At 41.4% G+C, this 19,959-nt stretch overlaps 2 protein-coding genes across 2 annotated transcripts in view; both read left to right on the top strand.

Annotated features, from left to right (window-relative positions):
- The first annotated feature begins 181 nt into the window (after window positions 1-181).
- cyp27c1 (cytochrome P450, family 27, subfamily C, polypeptide 1) lies at window positions 182-12,229 on the top strand. The gene is made up of 9 exons (XM_014003018.1): window positions 182-1,040; window positions 2,209-2,399; window positions 2,526-2,725; window positions 3,313-3,522; window positions 4,077-4,240; window positions 8,147-8,313; window positions 9,641-9,719; window positions 9,894-10,097; window positions 11,389-12,229. The coding sequence occupies exons 1-9, from the start codon at window positions 738-740 to the stop codon at window positions 11,506-11,508; spliced, it is 1,638 nt and encodes a 545-aa protein (XP_013858472.1). The 5' UTR covers window positions 182-737; the 3' UTR covers window positions 11,509-12,229.
- A 1,786-nt stretch (window positions 12,230-14,015) lies between these two features.
- rbm26 (RNA binding motif protein 26) overlaps window positions 14,016-19,959 on the top strand; it is a gene marked incomplete in the record, with an annotated part of 15,001 nt that continues 9,057 nt past the window's right edge. The window contains 7 exon segments of the mRNA XM_014003020.1: window positions 14,016-14,461; window positions 14,711-14,829; window positions 14,937-15,049; window positions 17,242-17,339; window positions 17,423-17,676; window positions 18,524-18,802; window positions 18,872-19,114. Coding sequence (XP_013858474.1) covers window positions 14,403-14,461; window positions 14,711-14,829; window positions 14,937-15,049; window positions 17,242-17,339; window positions 17,423-17,676; window positions 18,524-18,802; window positions 18,872-19,114 — 1,165 coding nt within the window.

Consider the following 19,959-nt stretch of genomic DNA (forward strand, 5'->3'; position numbering starts at 1 on the left):
GAATAAAAACAAGTCATCTAATAAAAAAGAAATTAAAAAAAAAAGAAATGAAAAATAAAATAAAACAATCAAAATGTCAAGGAAAACAAAACTAAACTTAAAAAGAAGTCATGAATGAAAAGGAGCAGAAAGAAGTATATCTGCCTCTACTCGCAAAATAAATCAACCAACTCATAAGTTCACAGTCAGTGAAAGTAACTCAACACACAAAATTACAACAAAACAATACTTTAGACAATATTATAATTTTCAAGTTTTTTTAAATACGAAAAAGGTTTTGATTTTTTGAATCTTTAATGTTTCCGGTTTCTTTCCATCTGTGTGGCTTTTATCACTTGCTTCAGTCCTGATTTCTGGGTGTGCAGTGTTTTTTCACAAGAGTTTTCAGAGACTCAGGACTGCTTCAGGCCACCGTGTGGATAGGTTTGCGCACGTGCGCACGTGCACACGCGCTCTTTAATTGATTATTATGTGATGTAACTGATGACCAGGCACGTTGTTCTGCGCCTGTTTTGCAACCAAAGCACGGACTCCAACATCCTTTTTCTATTTTTTTTTCTTTTGGGGAGGGGAACGCCCACAGCCGAATCCAGCTGAGACCCCTCCCTTGTCCTGAAGGGATCCTCCAACCCGGAGCCACCGAGGCTGAGTTTAAAAGCCATCCGCAAAGATGCGTCTGCAGAGAGGAAGTGTGCGCCTCCAGGTCCCGTCAGACTCTCCCTAACCTCAGCTCAACCATGGCGGTGCTGAACGGTTTCACGAAGTGCTGGAGGACTTTCCCAGCCCAGCAGCTGGGGCTCTTTCCGCGCGCTCTGCACAAGTCCGCGGCCAGCGAGGCTCTGGAGATCCCCGCCACCGGAGAGGAGGCCATGCCCGGCAGGCTGATGGCACCGGTGGCGGAGGAGGTCCGTGACAAAGCCCAGTCCACGTCCCAGGAGACCCGGATCAAGAGCCTGAAGGAGATGCCCGGACCCGGCACGCTCTCCAACCTGGTCGAGTTCTTCTGGAGAGACGGCTTCAGCAGGATCCATGAAATCCAGGTAAGAATAAAAACCTCCCTGCGCCTCATTTGGGTCCGGGTTTTAAACTAAAAACCGGGTCTTTGTCCTCCCAAACAGACTCCGAGTCTGTGCGTCAGATCAGGTTATTGCGCGTAACTGTTGCGTAAAAAGCGCACCAGGAGCGAGTTTTTCCTTTTTTCCCTTATTTATTAAACTTTAGAACTTGCTACAAAAAATGTGTAAAAGTTGTTCCTAGACAAATGAAGTATGAAAAATCCGACTTAAAATTTGACTTTTGTCAACTTTAATCAGTAAAAAGATCTAAAAAGTACTTTTTACACGTAAAACTATGGAAAAAATATTAAACCTGGCTAACTTACTGTGAAGGGGGTGAATATTTATTCAATCACTTATTTTACACAATATTTTATTAAATCGGTATTACACTATCAAATTTTGATTTGATTTTGACACTAAAATCTGTTTTATAGAGGGGGCACATACAAATAAAAATAAGCACTGTATTTGAAAATTCAAAATGGGCGCCACAGCTACTTCAAAATGTCTTTAATTTAGCTGTTTTATGAAATATTGAGCTGAAAGTTTGTGCGATCGTATGTAAGAATGATCCAAGAAACATGCTGAATGCTAGTCACAATTTATTATTCAGCCACTTTTAGAAATACGAGGCTGAAGATTTGCATAGAAGTAGCCAAAAACGTTCAAAATTTCAAGATAGCCACCACAGCTAACTTTAAAAGGCTATATTTCAGTCATTTTAAGATTTATTGAAATTAAATTTGTTGTGGAGTAGCTAATTGTCCATTCTAATCCCAAATTAAGCTAACCAGCAATGCTAATTCTACAAATTGCTAAAATTCAGCCATTTTTAAATACACAGCTGAAAATGTATAAAGTACAGTTGTATCAGAGAACAATCTTCAAAATACAAAATCCCCACCCACTTGTCAATCATTCGGGGGTAGCACCTGAGGTGGCCAACCAGGTGCCAGGGGCGGTACTTGCCACCCCTGTGGCTCCGCCCCACCTGGTTTTTAGGACTTGCTCTTGAGTTTGTTTGTTTTTTTGTTTTTTTTTTATAAAATATTGAGGCCCAACAGAAAAAAAAGGATTTAGCTGCTATAAATACATTTTTAATTTCTTAAAGTTTTGTAAATTCAGATTAAACGGACGCTGTCTCTTACAGATGGAGCACCGGATGAAATACGGAAAGATCTTCAAGTCTCACTTCGGACCACAGCTGGTGGTCTCCATTGCAGATCGGGACCTGGTGGCCGAGGTGATACGGGCCGAGGGCGTGGCCCCTCAGAGAGCCAACATGGAGTCCTGGCAGGAGTACAGAGATGGGAGGGGCCGTTCCACCGGCCTCATCTCAGCGTGAGTCGTCCCCCCCCCCGCCCCCACCTTTGACCTTAAGCTCCTTACAGGAAATTCTTCTCATTTGATTAGTGCAGATAAGATGATCTCATCCTGGTTTTTGGGTCTGACGTGTTTGTTTCACAGTGAGGCCGAGGACTGGCTGAAGATGCGCAGCGTCCTCAGGCAGCTCATCATGCGTCCCCGAGACGTCGCCGTCTTCTCGGACGACGTGAACCAGGTGGTGGACGACCTCGTCAAGAGGGTGCTCCACCTGCGAGCACAGCAGCCCGACGGCGCTACCGTCACCAACGTCAACGACCTTTTCTTCAAATACGCCATGGAAGGTTGGTGAACGTCCGGCCGCCCCAGAGCTGAGAGACGGGCGACGGTGTTTGTGCTTGTGTGTTCGAGTCTGTCTGTCAGCCAAACGTCTCATGAACCAGAGGGAAGGCAGAGAGACGGACTTATCAGAAGAAGACATGAAAAGACAGTTTGCACAGGGACGCATAAAAAAGACACAAAACCATGTTTGACCAGAGAAAAAGGACGAATAACCTAACAAAAAGGAACCTAAAGAAGACATTAAAAGACAAAAATGTTGCATAACAACACGTTAAAAGACAAAAAGGAAGCTAGAGGAGACATTAAAAGACCAAAAAGTAGCTCAAAAGTCAAACAGATTAATTATAAAGAGGTAGACTTTAAAAAGACTTTTAAATAATAGAAGAAATTCTAATGCATTATAGAAAAAAACAAACAATTTAAATAAAGTTATGCCAAAACTGTCATAGCTGAAAGGTCCTGAACAGCTGAAAAAGTCTGCCGTTTCCATAAAACGTAATGAAAAAAGATAAAAAATAATATTCTGAATGCTGACTCAGCGTTCACGTCGAAGAGAAATTTAAATTTTCTCTCTTCGGGGTCTTCACAGGTGTGGCGTCCATTTTGTTCGAGTGCAGACTCGGTTGTTTGGAAAATGAGATCCCCAAGGAGACGCAAGACTACATCGCTGCCCTGCACCTGATGTTCAGTTCCTTCAAGACCACCATGTATGCTGGCGCCATCCCCAAGTGGCTCCGCCCCCTTTTTCCCAAACCCTGGGAGGAATTCTGCGACTCCTGGGATGGTCTCTTCAGTTTCAGTAGGTGTTTTACTTAAACAACAAACGGCTCTGTTTCTGTTCTAGTTTGGCTCAGTTTTCTGTTTGATCTTCAAGATTTAACCAAGTTTTTAGTTTCTTTTTATGTTTAGTTTAGGTTTTAGCTAGTGTCCTGCTTCTTTTAGTTTTAACGGCACAGCTTTGGCCACATATGCATTTTTTCCAATTTTAGCTTTTTGCTACCATTTTTCTATTTGTAATTAATGTAGCATTTTGCTTTTTAAGCCTTGTTCAGCTAGTGCTTGGCTTCTTATATTCAACTAACTTTAATTTCTTGGTTTTTGCTACGTTAGCTTTTAGCTAGCCTTTTGCTATGTTAGCAGTTAGGCTAGAACTTTGCCTCAATAATACTTTAGGTACTGTTTAGCTGAAAGCTAAATTGATATAGAAGCCACTGTTCTGCTACTTTTAGTTCTTTGTCTCTGCAAAATTAATTTTTAGCTATTGTTTAATTACTTTAGCTTTTTTGCTAACATTTTGAGTCTTTTAAGTCTTTAGCTGTTTTTTTGCTCCATTTCCGTTTTGTTTAATTTTAGCCATGCTTCACGTCGACAAGAGGTTTTCGTCGATCAAGGCCCAGCTGCAGCGGGGGGAGGAGGTCAAGGGGGGCCTGCTCACGCACATGCTCAGTACGATGGAGATGAGCCTGGAGGCGATCTACGCCAACGTGACGGAGATGCTGCTGGCCGGGGTCGACACGGTGAGCGAGAGACGTCTGTGTGTGTGTGTGTGTGTGTGATTGTGTAGTTTCCTAGCTTAGGTTACCGGCACCACATCTGTGCCAGCGTGGGGTCAGCGCGATGAATCGGGAGGTTACGGAGCGTCTCGTTGACAGATTCTCACTCTGATTCGGTTTCGTCTCATTTGTCCTCGTCTGTTAGGTCCTCACAGGGGTCTTTTTGTTCCCGTTTGTTTTTTCAGCCAAACATCTGTGTGTGTGTAACGTTTTCCCAGCTGCAGGGTTAATTAAAGCTGCAGGTTTGCTGAACCATGTGGTCGGGGGAAAGTTTCAGCAGAAGGTCACGATGGGATGGATTTATATGAAACCTAAAATGAAGACGTGCCTCTATAACCCAAATGTCTGCGCGCTTCCTTGCCTCCAGGCTAAGCGTTTTAACATAATCTGACCAACCTAAACCGACCTTACTGAGGAAGTGCTGAGTCAGCACTGCTGTTTTTCCGAGTGAAAGTTTCTTTGATGCTTTCAAACTACTTTTCCACACTTTTTGCTGTTTTGACCGTTTGGTTCTGAATTGATTCTTCTCCCTGAATTCTGATTCAGAACACATTCTCTTTTTGTTTTCCTACGATCCTTATTACTGTTTAGCTAAAGTTTAGCTAATTATTTTTGAACTAATTCATAATGCCACATTTTGATATATTCTTAACATCTAAAGATTTGTTTAGATAGACTTTTAATTTTAAGCTATTGGTTTAGCTACATTCTTAGATTTTTATCTTTTAACTATTTGTTTCTTTACCCTTAGCTTTTAGCTATTCGAATTGCTATGTTTTTAGCTTATAGGTGTTTGTTTTGCTACATTCTTTGTTTTTGTTATATTTATAGTTTTTAGCTGTTGGTTTGGCTGCATTTATAGCTTTTAGCTATTGGATTTGTTATTCTTGGCTTTTAGAGATTGGTTTTGCCATATTTTAGCTGTTATCTATTGACTTTGGTACATTGTTAGCTTTTAGATATTGGTTTTTCTATATTGTTGTCATTTATCGTTAGATTTTTTTACATTTCAAGCATTTAGCTATTGGTTTTGCTACATACTTAGCTTTTAGCTATTGGTTTTGCTACATGCTTAGCTTTAAGCTATTGGTTTTGCTACACGCCTAGCATTTAACTGTTGGTTTTGTTATATTCTTAGTTTTTAGCTGTTGGTTTTGTTAATCTTAGCTTTTAGCTGTTGGTTTTGTTATTCTTAGCTTTTAGCTGTTGGTTTTGTTATATTCTTAGTTTTTAGCTGTTGGTTTTGTTATATTTTTAGCTTTTAGCTGTTTTTGTTATATTCTTAGCTTTTAACTATTGGTTTTGTTATATTCTTAGCTTTTAGCTGTTGGTTTTGTTAATCTTAGCTTTTAGCTGTTGGTTTTGTTATTCTTAGCTTTTAGCTGTTGGTTTTGTTATTCTTAGCTTTTAGCTGTTGGTTTTGTAATTCTTAGCCTTATTGATTTTTGCACATTCTACATCTACTAGCTTTGGTACATTGTTAGTGTCTAGCAATTTGTTTTGCAATACTCTTAGCCATTAGCTTGCGGTTTTGCTATATTTTATTTAGCTTTTTATAAAGATTTTGCTAAATTTGCTAATCACTTCGATTTTGCTACATTTAGCTTTTAGTTGTTCAATAAGATTTACAAATACTGAGCTAAATTTTGGTGGGGTAGTAGCTGAAAGTCTTGAGCATAAAACTGACACTTGGGTTGGGGCTAGGTAAGGTGGCAGGTGATATGCATGCCTGTACAGAATGCTTTAAAACTTTCCTGTAGCTGGTTCAGGTCTCAGTCTCAGACCCAGGTCTCAGACTCGGTGGGATCATCGAACCATGTCTGCAGATGTCTCTTACGAGTTCGTGCTCGCTCGTAGCTGCAGCCTAATTTGTTTGGGGTTCTCTGGGATTAATAATTATCGGGGATAGAGTGTTTTTGTGCTGCGTTCGGGGGCCACGGGATAAAAGGGTGTCTGTGTTTTTGTTTAATTTGTTGAATTGGCCTCGTCCCTGCGGGGGGCGGGCCCAGCTGGGTCGTTACCTGACCTTTTGGTGCCTTGGTCTTTTCTGCACTCACACAGGAGCTGTCAGGACACGTTAGCCACAGCCAGAGTTATGGCACGGTCCGGGCAGAGGTGAGGTGATTGGTGGGGGGGCTGGGAACAAGCAGAAGGAAAAGAGTGGGGGCTGGATGTCTGCTGAGTAATTGTGAAGGAAGAGATGTAAGGAATGGAGGCCTGAGCTTTTGTTATGAACCCTCTCTGGCTGTGACAAGGAGAGTCGTTGCCAGCTGACATTAAGAAGGTTGTGTGGAGGTAGAGGAGTGGGGGAGAGGGGGTCTATAGAAAGATGGTGGAACAGAACAAGAATATAAGTTTTTAAACCATTGGTTAAATCTGTGTTGTGTAACTGGACAGTGGGAAAGTGAGTGGGCTGGAGGAACCAGCGTGGGGAGGGGGAGGCAGATGTTCCACTCCGTCAACTTGGTGTTTGCTCATCTAGTCACGTCATTCAGATGAAAAACGTCGCCCGAGTCACATATTTGAAATTGGAAAGGTCTCATTTGGTTTCTTGAGTCAAGAGGAAGTTGGCTAAGAGGTCGTGTAAAATTCTCAAACAGCCGGGTACTTTGTCACGTAACCATGTTGTAGACGGAGGCTGACCTATTGGTTTGGGTGAAATTAGGATGAGTTCCTCTATGTGGAAAAAAATGTGAAAAGTTGCTGTAGGACTGTACTTCTCACGTAAAAAAACCATCCAGAGAGAAAATATTTATTTTGTCTAACTGCAAGAGTGAGGGGAGAGAAATAAGACATGTTGTCGTTCTGCTTCAGCAGGCCTCTGTGGTTCTCCTTGTTTAAAAAGAATTAGCTCATGGTTTTGATTCAAAACACACTAGAACTGGCTAAAATGAAGAGTAAACATTCAAAACTACACACTAACTATAAAATCCAAACATGTTAAAAGTCACAGATCTAATTAATAAAGTCCTGCTCTCACCGGCTCTTCATTGCCACCAATCTCCATTCAAATTTCGCCTCTTTTTATTTTCTTCTTCCTGTAGATTTTTTACTGCTTGTCAGATAACTTTGAGCCTCAGTCAAAAAGGAGGTCTGCGGGGTTATATTTTTTCGGTTTAAGAGAAAGATGAGACTGACGATGAGGACAGCGGTGGTTTTTCCACGAGATTACTAGAGATTATTAAGATACTAGAGATTATTAGAGTTTCCTGCTCCCTTCAACTGCAAGGCGCTTCAAAATAGAATGTCCATTTTCAGAAAAAAATAAATAAAAATTAGTAGGAACCGCTGCCAACTTCTCTGAACCAAAGATCATTTAAAATGGACTGAGGTGAGCTGTTCTGTGGTCAGACGGATCCAAATGATATACAAAAAGAAAGCAAGAGCCTCCCTGATGGTATGGGGGTGCATTAGTGGCTGTAGCATGAGCAGCTTACACATCAGGAAAGACGCAGAAAAGTATAAACAGCTTTAAAACAATGTGTTACCATTCAGACAAATCTATTTTAAGGAAGGTCTTTGCTTATTTCATCAAGATAATACTAAACTACAAACTGCATCCACCAGTTTTAAATAAGACCAGGACTGTTGAACAGTTAGAATCCTGTCAGACCAGAAGAGGACAACATTCTCTTGAAGACCTCCAGACCCGGTCTCCTCGGTTCCTAGACGTTTACTGGCTGCTGTTTAAAGGAACCACAGCTGTTTTCAGAGCTGGGGTTCCATAAATGCCTTGTGGAACGTCTTGCTCAGGGGAGCTGGTTCAGGAGTTCCGCGCCGTGTTGCTGTYGGGCGTGCCGCAGCCGAGCGCCTTTTAATCCGAGGTGCAGCTCGTGTCTTTATTAAAACATCTCGTTGTCTGCATTCCAGACGTCCTTCACCCTGACGTGGGCCAGCTACCTGTTAGCGCAGCACCCTCACATCCAGGAGCAGATCCACTCAGAGGTCACCCAGACCCTGGGACCCGGGGCGGTCCCCACAGCCGACGACGTCCCCCGTCTGCCTCTCATCAGAGGACTCGTAAAAGAGACCCTCAGGTTCGTGTTTTGACTTCATTTTGGTTTTTTTTAAAGAGTTTTTTCAAAGCTATAAAACCTCAGGTTGTCAACTGTCCCTGTTTTAAAAAAAAAAGGAATTGTCTCGCACTTAAAAATCACCAAAAAAAACCCCCACAAGCTACTTTCTGCAAAGATTCAGTTTGAATGACAAAAACTGCTACAGAAGCTGAAAACTGGGTTTGTTAAAGCTGAAGGCAGCAGGATGATGCTAGAGGCTAAAAGAAGCAGGATAATGGCTAAAATAACCAAAATACTAGTTAAAGGCTAAAATCAGCAAAACACTAACTAGAGGCTAAATGCAACAGAAAGCTAAAAACAGCAAGATGATGTCTGAAGGCTAATAAAAGCAAAATAGTGGCTAAACTAAAAGAAACAAAATACTAGCTAAAGGCTAAAACAGCAGAATACTACCTTAAGTCTAAATGCAGCATGGCAATGGCTAAATGCTAAAAGAAGCAGAATACTAGCTAAAGACTAAAATCACCAAGACAATGGTTTAAAACTAAAAGAAGCAGAATACTACCTAAAATGACATTGCCTAAAGGCTAAAATCAGCAGGAACATGGCTAAAGGCTAAAAGAATGATAATTCTAGCTATAAGGAGTGAGACATTGGATGTAGGCTAAAAGACAGAATACTAGCTAAAAGACGTTGGACAGTGGCTAAAGGCTAAAAGCAGCAGAACACTGGCTAAAGCCAAAAAGAAAGAGAGGACAAGCCAAAGGCAAAAATAACCAAAATGTGCTTAAAGCTAAAATGAGCTTAAGGCTAACTGGAAGCTAAAAGTAGGAACACTTGGCACAGATTCTTGTTTTAATTTAACAAAAAATTTTAAACACAGTTCTGTTTATGTTTGTAAGACTTCACTCTTAACAGAAACAGCCCCACACAGCCGAATATTATCAGGAATATATGAATGTGTTTAGTTGGTTTATCCTCAGGTGAGCTTTGTGTTTGATTTGGTTTATCCTCAAGTGAGCTTTGTGTTTAGTTGGTTTATCCTCAGGTGAGCATTGTGTTTAGGTGGTTTATCCTCAGGNCGTTGTGTTTAGTTGCTTTATCCTCAGGTGAGCGTTGTGTTTGTTTGGTTTATCCTCAGGTGAGCGTTGTGTTTGGTTTATCCTCAGGTGAGCGTTGTATTTGGTTTATCCTCAGGTGAGCGTTGTGTTTAGGTGATTTATTCTCAATTGAGCGTTGTGTTTGGTTTATCCTCAGGTGAGCGTTGTGTTTGGTTTATCCTCAGGTGAGCATTGTGTTTGGTGCTCTTGTTGAATAACAGTCTCTGTGTGTCCCGCCCCGGGTGCAGGCTCTTCCCGGTCCTCCCAGGGAACGGACGGATTACCCAGGATGACCTGGTGGTGGGAGGATACTTCATCCCCAAAGGGGTAAGTCTGAGTGACGTTTCAGGTGCCTCAAAAGAAAAGCCTTTCCAGTGAGTCAGCCGAAAACAAGGAAGTGAAACCAGATCCGAGGCGGTCTGGCTGTTCTCTCAGGTCTCTTTGATCTGATCTGAATGAGCTCGGCGTACAATAACCCGTCTGTCCTCTGTGGTTCCTCAGACCCAGCTGGCTCTGTGCCACTACTCCACATCCAGGGACGAGGAGAACTTCACCAATGCCTCAGAGTTTCAGCCGGACCGCTGGGTGCGCAAAGACATGACGGACCGCGTCGACAACTTCGGCTCCATTCCCTTCGGCCACGGCATCAGGAGCTGCATCGGCAGGAGGATCGCAGAGCTGGAGATGCACCTCGCTCTCGCACGGGTAACTATGAGCTGTCAATCAAACTGTCATCACAGGATGTGTGTCTACATCTGATTGGTCAAACCAATTCAAGATGGCCGCCACAGCTAACCCACTTTGACAAACACAGGAACTCTTGTAAGTACATGAAAGTAGACAAACAAAAGTTACAAGCTAGAAACAGCCAAGACTAGCTAAAAGTGGCAAATAAAAGGGTGGAAAATAAAAATAGCAGAGACTAGCTAAAATGTGTGTGTGTGTGTATATATATATATAAGTTTGAAACTAGAAATAGCAGAGACTAGCTAAAAATAGCAAAACAAACGTGTAAGCTAAAATAGCAGAGACTAGCTGAAAATAGCTAAAGAAAAGCTATAAGCTAAAAACAGCAGACTAGCTGAAAGCGACAAAAGAAATGCTAGAAATTAGAAATAGCAGAGACTAGATAAAAGTAGCAAAAAGAACAGCTAGCAGCCATAAAAAGCAGAATTAGCTTAAACTAACAAAACAAAGGTGGAAGCTAAAAATAGTAAAAGAGTAGCTAAAATTAGCAGAACAGATGGAAGCTAAAAATAGCAAAAGTCTAGCTAAAATTTGCAAAACAAAAACTAGAATCTAGAAATAGCAGAGACTAGCTAATAGTTCCAAAACATAGGTGGAAGCTAAAAATAGCAAGGGACTAGTAAAAGTAGCAAAACAAGAGGTGGACTAAATGTAGCAACAGACTAGCTAATAGTAGCAAAACAAAAGGTGGAAACTAAAAATGTCAGACTAACTAAAAATAGATAGAAAAAGCTATAAGCTAAAAATAGCAGAGTAGCTGAAAGAAGCAAAATAAATGCTAGAAACTTGAAATAGCAGAGGCTAGCTAAAAGTAGCAAAAGAAAAGCTAGTAGCTAGAACAACAGAAATTTGCTAAAGGTAACAAAACAAATGTGGAAGCTATAAATAGCAAGGGACTAGTAAAAGTAACAAAACGAGGTGGACTAAATGTAGCAACAGACTAGCTAATAGTAGCAAAACAAATTCAAAGCCTTCTAAAAGCTAATAGTAAAAGACTAGTTTAAAGTACCAACATATTTTACGAATGGTTTGTTAGTCCCCAGAGTCTGTGTTGAGGATGCTACTACCATGACACGTTAGCTTAATATCTGTATAAATGACAGACTTTTTATCCTTTTTGTGTTTTCTGAACACTTAGAGCTGTGGCAGCCATTTTGAATTGGATTAGCTAAAACAAAGTCTGCATTCTGGCTTCTTTGGTAAAACAAATATCTAAAAATCCTACGTTTTTTTTTCCCTCTGCGTTCAGCTGATTCAGAAATTCCACATCGGCGTGTCTCCTCTCACCTCTGAGGTTAAAGCCAAAACTCACGGGCTGCTCTGCCCCGCCGCCCCCGTTAACCTGAGCTTCATCCAACGAGAGAGATAGATTCTTCTCCAGAAAGAGTTCTGCTGCACCGGATCTGTGCAGAGGAGAGGCACAAAACAAGAAAAAAAAGAAACCTTTAGAGCCTTTTACTCAGACGACAGACATGTCCTTCCTGTTTGTTTGACACAAAAACTGTGTAAAAAAAGCCATGAACACTGTTTTTACTGTTTGATGAATGGGTGAGAACCACTGCAGCTGTTTTTTAATCTTTTATTCATCCTGTTTGATGTAAGAAGATGAAATACAGTATCTCCATACATGATTTCGTTTTTGGTGAAATCGCATATTTTCCTCTAAATATGAGAAACAAATTCACTAGAAGTCATTGTTTTGTTCTGTAGCAGTACAAATACTCTTTAAATACTATTTTAAAGCAGGATTTTAATCCATGTACTGGATACACAAACTACAATTATGCAGCTGAATTAAAATATGTGCAAGCTTATATTTGTACGACAATAATTTTTAAAGAACAAAAAGTTTGTCTTAATGTTTCCTGTGTGCAGAGGGTTGCAGAAAGTGAGTATTTTTGTATTTTACTGTTTGTTTTTTGTTTTTGTAAGAATAACTTGCATGTTGAGGATGGTTTGTTGAAAAGTAAAGTTGTTTAAAGAGAGAAATGGGTTCACGGAAAGGAAAAATATTTTAGTTTTTTATGGACACTTTTGTCTCTTTTTGTTTGTAGTTCCAGTGAAACTGGGAAATAAAAATTATAATTTTACTTACAAGCTTCTGTGTAGTCATTTTTATATTAAAGCTAAGGTATTACGCAAAATATACTGTTTTGATCTTTATATCATGTTCTAATGTCATTCCGTCATCAAAAGTGTTGCTTTGACTCATTCATGCATGTTTGAGAAATCCTTGAATCTTCTGCTGTGGAGCTGCCTAAACGTTTGCTGCCTGGTACAAAGCTCCGCCTATTTACACAAAGCTCCTCCCTGAAGCTCAGCCTGCAGAAGAGCTCCCGCCCCACAGAGCACCCTTCTGCATTGTTTGAAAACATGCTGAAGTGGGAATGTCTGAAATGGTAGGAAGAGACAAATGTCAAGGGGTTAAGATAGGCTATGATGCAAATTCAAATATATTTTTGATATAAACAACTTTTTCATAACAACTGAAAGTAACATAGTTATGCAGATGTGGAATAGAATTGTGCCTGGAAAATACATAATTTTGTCCTATGAGGACAACGTCGGCTCTCACTGTACTGTCAGTGTATTAAAAAAAGGGTAGTAAAAGTATTTCTCTTATTAGATATGCTTTAGAAGATGCTAAATATTAATGATCAAACATTTAAAATAAATTGGCTAAACTAGTTTCAATCTTAAAAAGTGATGAGCGACAACCACAAAAAAAACAAAAAAAAAAAAAAAAAAACACGGGTTTAGCACAAGATGCACTTGTTTTTTTAAATCAAATTATGAATAAAAAAAGAGCTTATCAGTAAATAAAAAGTTGTTACATCATAAAAACCAAACCTGGGATGTTACAAAACAATTTAGAAGCTGAGATTAGCAAAAATCTAGTTAACAATAACAAAACACAACCAAGAAGAACCAAGAGAACCGCTAACAGCAATGCAAAGATAGCTAAATGAGCAAACCATGACCTCAAATCGGCAAAAGGCAAGAAAAAAGCAACAAAAAGCTAGCTAAAAGGACCAGACCTCACCTAAAAGTAACAAAAGATTAGTTAAAGTCACAAAAATCTAGCTGAAGATAGCAAAAAGGCAAGCTATAAGCTAAAAGTTGCAAAAGGCTATGTAAAATCTGCAAAAGAACAGCTAATATAAATAACAAAACTAGCCCTACTGCCTAAATGAAACAGATGATTTAACATGACTAATATAAGTTACATGTAGCAATATGCTAGCTAACATCACAAAACACTAGCTAAAAAAGGAAAAACACAAGCTAAAATTATCAAAACATTAACTTAAGCTAGTAAACCACTGCCTAATGGTAACTAATGACTGGTTAAATGGCTTATTAGAAACTAAAGGTAGCAACATGCTAGCTAACAATAACAAAACACTAACTAAAGGTAGCAAATAAGCAGCTAAAAAAAGAGCAAACCACTATCTAATAACTAATACTAACACTAATACTAGCTAAAAATAGAAAAAAAGCCTAAATTAGTTACTTATGTCTTATAAGATAAAAGTCATGAAAGACTAGCTAGAAATATGAAATAGCAATAAAAAGCTAAAATGCTAAATTTAGCAAAAACGACATAATTCATATTCTTTGTTTACTTTTGCGGCAAACGCCTGTTTTTGTTTGTCTTGTAAATGTTCAGTTGTGACATATTTATTAATTTTCAACATTAAATTATCACAACAAAATATTTTTAGAGAAAAACATTCAACCTGCCTCACCACCAGTCCCTCAAATTTCTGTTCGGCGCCTCGAAAGAGAACTTCACAAAACTTTATTTAAAAACTGATTGACAACAGCTACGGCAAACCCCACTGTCTCGCGATATTTCTGCACACTTGCAACGAGAACACATGCGGAAGTAAATACTCAAAACGACGAAGTAGCGACTGAAACGTGGACGCTGCTTGATTTTAACAAATAAAAATCACTCTTGAATCTTAAAGTCAGTGGGTTTATCGAGGATACAAAGCGTTCGCGTCCTTGGCATTTCGATAATAAAAACAGGGTTGTGGGAAATCCCGTTGTGCGCATCCTGGCCTGGAAAGACTCGTGCTACGCTAACCTGCGTTAGCGCGGCAGCTAACGGCACTAGCATCGGGATCAATGCGCAGCAGCAGAACCGAATCGGAAAGTTTCGCCGGTTCTTGCTATTTTTTTGTTTGATCTGATCCACGGCGTCGACCCAGCCAGCCTCAACTGTGGTGGAGGAGGGAACGTTGGAGTGGATTTAAGATGATCATTGAAAACCTCGAAGCTTTGAAAACATGGCTGTATGAAACCCTCGAGCCCATGTAAGTGCTAGCATTAGCAACACACCGCGGAGCCTTCATTTACTTATTTTAAAGTGTGCTAGACCGTAAACTAAACAGACTGAGCATGTAAATCATTGATTAACTGCTTTATATTAATGCGTACAAACATATTTTCTGGATAATAATAACGTGGGATAGCCACTTATTACAAATAATGATAGATTCGTAGCAACTAAACATTTATCAACCTGTTATGCAGCTGTTGATAATTTTTGTTTTTGCATCCAGATGTGATGCTGACCCTTCAGCCCTCGCCAAATATGTTGTTGCTCTGGTGAAGAAGGACAAAAGTGAGAAGGAACTGAAAGCCCTGTGTATTGACCAGTTAGATGTATTTCTCCAAAAAGGTAAACTTGACTTCCATTTAGACTGTCACGTTTTAGTGTTTAAAGTATAAATATTGTGTTGCCCATCCGGCATCGCTTCATTAAGGCTTTGATTTTTTTTCTTTCAGAAACCCAGCTGTTTGTGGATAAGCTGTTCGAAGCCATCGACAACAAAAGCTACCTCCCACAGCAGGAGCAACCTGTGGTCAAAGCTGAGAAGGAAGAGCCAAAGAAAGATGAGGTCATCTATTATTCTCACTCAAACTTTTTGCTTGTATTCACAAATAGAATGGGGGGCCGGAGGTGTAGGAAAATACCATTACACTGAAATATCGCAAGATTAAATTTCCTGATAGTGCAACGATTCATTAAAGCACTATCGATTTTTAATTCAGCCCTAAGATTTAAACTTTAATGCCAACAGTTAGTCTTTGACCGTTAGTTGGCAGCTGTTTGGCTCCTCCACTCCTGATGAGCCAGAGAGTTAGTGGTGGGCACAACTAACTGAAAGGTTACCTTAACTAACCACTAATCCACTAAACAAGAATCTTAGCTCTGCTAAAGCTAAACAGATAAAAACAAATTACAGGAAGCTAACGCTAACCGCTAAGACGACCGTCTTCATCTCCTTCCAGTTGAAAATGGGGACTGACACAAACCTGTCAGTTTTCTGTTGGTTTAATTTGAAGGTGGGTGGGATCGTCTGTGCAGATCTGCCAATCTAGACCAGGGTTGTAGCTGTGTCTAACTTGTGATACTTCCAGTTTAACCCTTTTAAAATAAAAGCACTTCGTTGATGGCGTTTGTACTTTTATAAATATCATTTGATGTTAGTCAAACAACAAATAGAAAATATGTTCTTTACTGTATTTTATAGGTATCAATTTTTGTATTTGTTATTTAAATAAATGTGATTTTATTACTTTTTGACGCTCTCAGTTTGAAGTTTAGCTGCTAAAGATGCTACATGCTACACAGACGGTGCCTGACACGTGCTTGCTTGTAAGGGGTCCCCAGACCCAAAATGTTTGAGAATCCCTGATTTAAATATTGGTAAAAGTTATTTTATTTCTTGTTGACGCTCTCAGTTTGAAGTTTAGCTGCTAAAGATGCTACATGCTACACAGACGGTGCCTGACACGTGCTTGCTTGTGAATTTTTTAGTAGACCTACAATTAGCTTAGCCTAATTTAGTGTAAGCTAATAAGTCTGCTAGCAGTTTCTAAAGTTAACAAAAATGTACTCTGCTGAATGAGAAGCTAGTTCCGCTATTAGTGGATTAGCAGAACTGTGCCAATCATTGCTGAGGGCATAATGCTAGCTCAAATATTTTGAGTAAACCTTAGCAATAAGTACCGATGGTTGCATCTGAGCGGATTAGACCGGCACCCGCTGCTTTCAAAGCTGAGGTGTGGACACATTTCGGGTTTTAAAATAAAGAAAGCTGCAAGGACTGTGATAAAAGCTGTGCTGTTTGCAAAATCTGTCATGCCGGAGTCAAATACCCGGGTAATGGTGCGTTCACACCGAACGCGATTTCAGCGTCAGGAGCAGCAGGTTTACATGCAAAGTCTATGGTGGACGCGCTTCAAACAACGTCGGGAAGTTCTGCGGCGCCTCAAGCGCGATTAGAGCAGCGCGATTTGAACGATTTGGACGATCTGAGCGTCGAACGCTCAGATCGTCCAAATCGTCCAAATCGCTGAAGTTGGGAAATCTGAACTTTTGCAGCTCGACGCGCAGCGTCAACCAATCAGAGAGACTCCACTGTGTGACGTAGCGACATATTTCCCGACGGGACAGTTTACTGAATGAGGTCCACTAACCTGAAACAGACGGAGCGGAGCTCTTTAGCTAAAATGAGTGCCTGCAGTCGTGTCCTGATCCGCAGCAATGCGTGACAGCGACTCATCAGACTGAAAAAAATAGTCCTGAAAGCAGCTGTGAGCCTCTTCTCTGAATTATCTGGTGAATTAATTATGAATTAATTATCTGATGAACGTGACACGTTCTGGCTGTCTGTAAATAAAGCAAAGCCACTTCCTCGTCCGACATTAAACRGAGCCCGACAGAGGAGGGAGGGGCGGGGCGGCTGTCGCCGTGCTGCGCTTCAACAACTGTCCTGCGTCTGACCTCAAAGTGCACAAGCTTCAGACTTCAGCGTTGGCTGCGATTTTGAAGCTGAAATCGCGTTCGGTGTGAACGCACCATAACACGTCAAATCTTCGAGCACAAAGCTGCAGCTAACAGGAAGCAAGTGGATTCCAGTTCAGTTCCTCAACTGGAAGTCTGCTTCTCTCTGCAGTTTGATTTATGCACCTTTATTAAACCGGAGAAATCACGTTTCCTTTTTAATAGAGGAAACTAGAGAACCTGGAGCAAACTGCTGTGAACAACAAAAATATGACAATAACCGGTTTGTTTTTTCTGCAGGTGCAGCCAAACCGGGAAGAGGACCGAGACAAGAAGTTTTCTCGCCGAGTGACTCACAGCCCTCCACAGTCCAGCTCTCGCTACGGCAGAGACGGCAGGTGCTGAAACTTTTCCTCTTTTCACTYGTTCAACACTTAAATGTATTTTTTAATCAATGCTTTTGTTTTTGTTCGAATCTCAGAAGAGGAGATGACCGTAAACGAGACGATCGCTCCAGGAAGAGGGACTACGACCGCCCCCCGCCCAGGAGGGACTCGTACCGCGATCGCTACAACCGAAGGCGGGGCCGCAGCCGCAGTTACACCCCCAGCCGCAGTCGCAGCCGAAGCTGGAGCAAAGAGCGTCTCCGAGACCGCGACAGAGAGAGGGACCGGGACCGGGATCGCAGCCGGAGCCGTAGTCTGAGCAGAACCCGGTCCAGAAGCAGGAGTCGAGGTAGTGATGCGGGTTTTTGATGACCACGTTTGGGGGGGTGGGGGTCAACGATTAGTTGTAACATTAGACTTTATTTGATAAACATATACTTTGTAAAATAAAGACTGTAAAAATACTGTAGGCTGTTTAGTTTTGTAAATTTTTAAACAAAATTTTTAAAAATATATTTTAACTCRAACGGGGCCATTTTATTTCCACACAAAGCATTCTGGGTAAATGATGACGTGGATAGGTCCTCGGTGCGAGGCTGCTAGCGAGCTATATCCACCCTGAAGGTTAATCTTGGACAATATCTGATGATCGACTCTTTTAAATGAAACCAGAGAGCGTTGACAGAGAGGAGAAGGTAGAAATGACTCAGCCTGGAACTGAAAATATGGATGAAGGACCTCAGTTTAGCTTATTTGTGCGCTAGCGCAAAGGCTAACAGGCTAAGCTGAGGTTCTTCTTCCATGAAGCAGCTCTGTTGTCCTCCATCCATATTTTCAGTTCCAGGCTGAGTCATTTCTACCTTCTCCTCTCTGTCAACGCTCTCTGGTTTCATTTAAAAGAGTCGATCATCAGATATTGTCCAAGATTAACCTTCAGGGTGGATATAGCTCGCTAGCAGCCTCGCACCGAGGACCTATCTACGTCATCATTTACCCAGAATGCTTTGTGTGGAAATAAAATGGCTCCGTCCGTGTTAAAGTAAATTTTTAAAATTTACAAAACTAAACAGCCTACAGTATTTTACAGTCTTTATTTTACAGTTAAAATAAATGTTTATCAGAAAAMGTTAAATGTTACAGCTGATCATGGATCSCTTTAAAGATGTTCGGCTCAGTTTGATGTGTTTTCCTCACAGACCGGGATGCAGGAAAGCCGAAGTACGACCACGAGCGAGCCGACCGGTCGGGGAGCGGCGACGTCTACGCCCCCGCCGCCCTGGTTTCCTCCGCTGCCACCTCGCACTTCCCCRTGCCGACGCTCAGCAGCACCATCACCGTCATCGCCCCCACCCTCCATCACAGCAGCAGCACCAACGAGAGCTGGTCCGACTTCCGTCCCGAGCCCCCCGTGGACCGGGTCCTCTTCAGCCGGGGGCCGCCCCCCCAGCCCAGGAAGAGATGCCGCGACTACGACGGTAAGAGGAGCTGATGGGTTTTGACTTTTTAAAGCTGTTTGTGTTGTTTGACACGCGTGTCCTCAACAGAGAAGGGTTTCTGCATGCGGGGGGACATGTGTCCCTTCGACCACGGCAGCGACCCGGTCGTCGTGGAGGAYGTCAACCTGCCCAACATGCTGCCTTTCCAGCCTCCGCCCATCCCAGGCGTGGACCCTCCGCCTCCGGGACTCCCCCCTCCTCCTCCTCCTCTCATGAACCCGCCTCCCGTCAACCTTCGGCCCCCTGTGCCCCCTCCAGGCGCCCTCCCACCCAGCCTGCCACCTGTCGCAGGTAGGAGCTTTGTTTAACCGCTGACTCTTTGGTCCGGCGTGTTTTCATTCCTTTTTTAATGTTCAGAAATTGTGTTTTTAGGCAACAATTAGCATTTTGTAAAAACTTTAGTTCTTTAACCCTCTGCATGAATGAGCCTTTATTTTATAACTAGCTGTTGAAAGCAACATATTCTGTCCATATTCAACCACATTTGGCCCGTGTGTGACTTCTGTCCGGCCCACCAATGAGGCCCCGCCCCCTCCTCAAAAATTACTTAATCTAATATAAAAATAGATTTCAAATTAGGGCTGCGCGGTATATGCAGTAGACCATGGGTTCTTAACCTTTTTGACCTCGGGGCCCAATTTATTGAACATAAAGTGGCACGAGGCCCAGTCAGATATTACCAGTGTATGGATCAAAATGATAATTATTCTAAATCTTGGTTTAATTTGTATTGTATTTACATTATAACTAAATTAAATACACTTACAGTATAAAAGTAAAACTTATGTCAAATAATCACAAGATGTAATTATGTCAAACATTTTTATTTTAACCTGCCCATAACTAGCCTGGCCCTTGCCTTCCTACGTAGCTCCGCTCAATTCTAGTTTCCCTTCACTGCTCCGTCTGGGACTTCTCCCATTGAGATGCATTTCACTGGCAGACTTTTAGCCGGGCCAATCAGAGAACAGAATGTTGATGTTCTGCGCAGTGTCTGCTTGTAGTTTATTTTACTTGGGCCAATCAGCAAACAGAAGGAGGAGCTTTGAATGACGTCGACGTTCTGCGCAGTGTCTGCTAGTTATTTTAGCATACAGCAGTGGAGGAAGTGAATGAAGCCAGTCTGTGTTGATAAG

Source organism: Austrofundulus limnaeus, unplaced genomic scaffold (assembly GCF_001266775.1).
Source record: "Austrofundulus limnaeus strain Quisiro unplaced genomic scaffold, Austrofundulus_limnaeus-1.0 Scaffold16, whole genome shotgun sequence".
NCBI lineage: Eukaryota > Metazoa > Chordata > Actinopteri > Cyprinodontiformes > Rivulidae > Austrofundulus > Austrofundulus limnaeus.

Excerpts from the sequence above, each read along its gene's own strand:
- cyp27c1 (XM_014003018.1), top strand. The coding sequence starts at position 738 with ATGGCGGTGCTGAACGGTTTCACGAAGTGCTGGAGGACTTTCCCAGCC. Across the intron at positions 3,523-4,076 it reads GGATGGTCTCTTCAGTTTCA|CCATGCTTCACGTCGACAAG; the intron begins GTAGGTGTTTTA and ends GTTTAATTTTAG. Across the intron at positions 9,720-9,893 it reads GATACTTCATCCCCAAAGGG|ACCCAGCTGGCTCTGTGCCA; the intron begins GTAAGTCTGAGT and ends GTGGTTCCTCAG.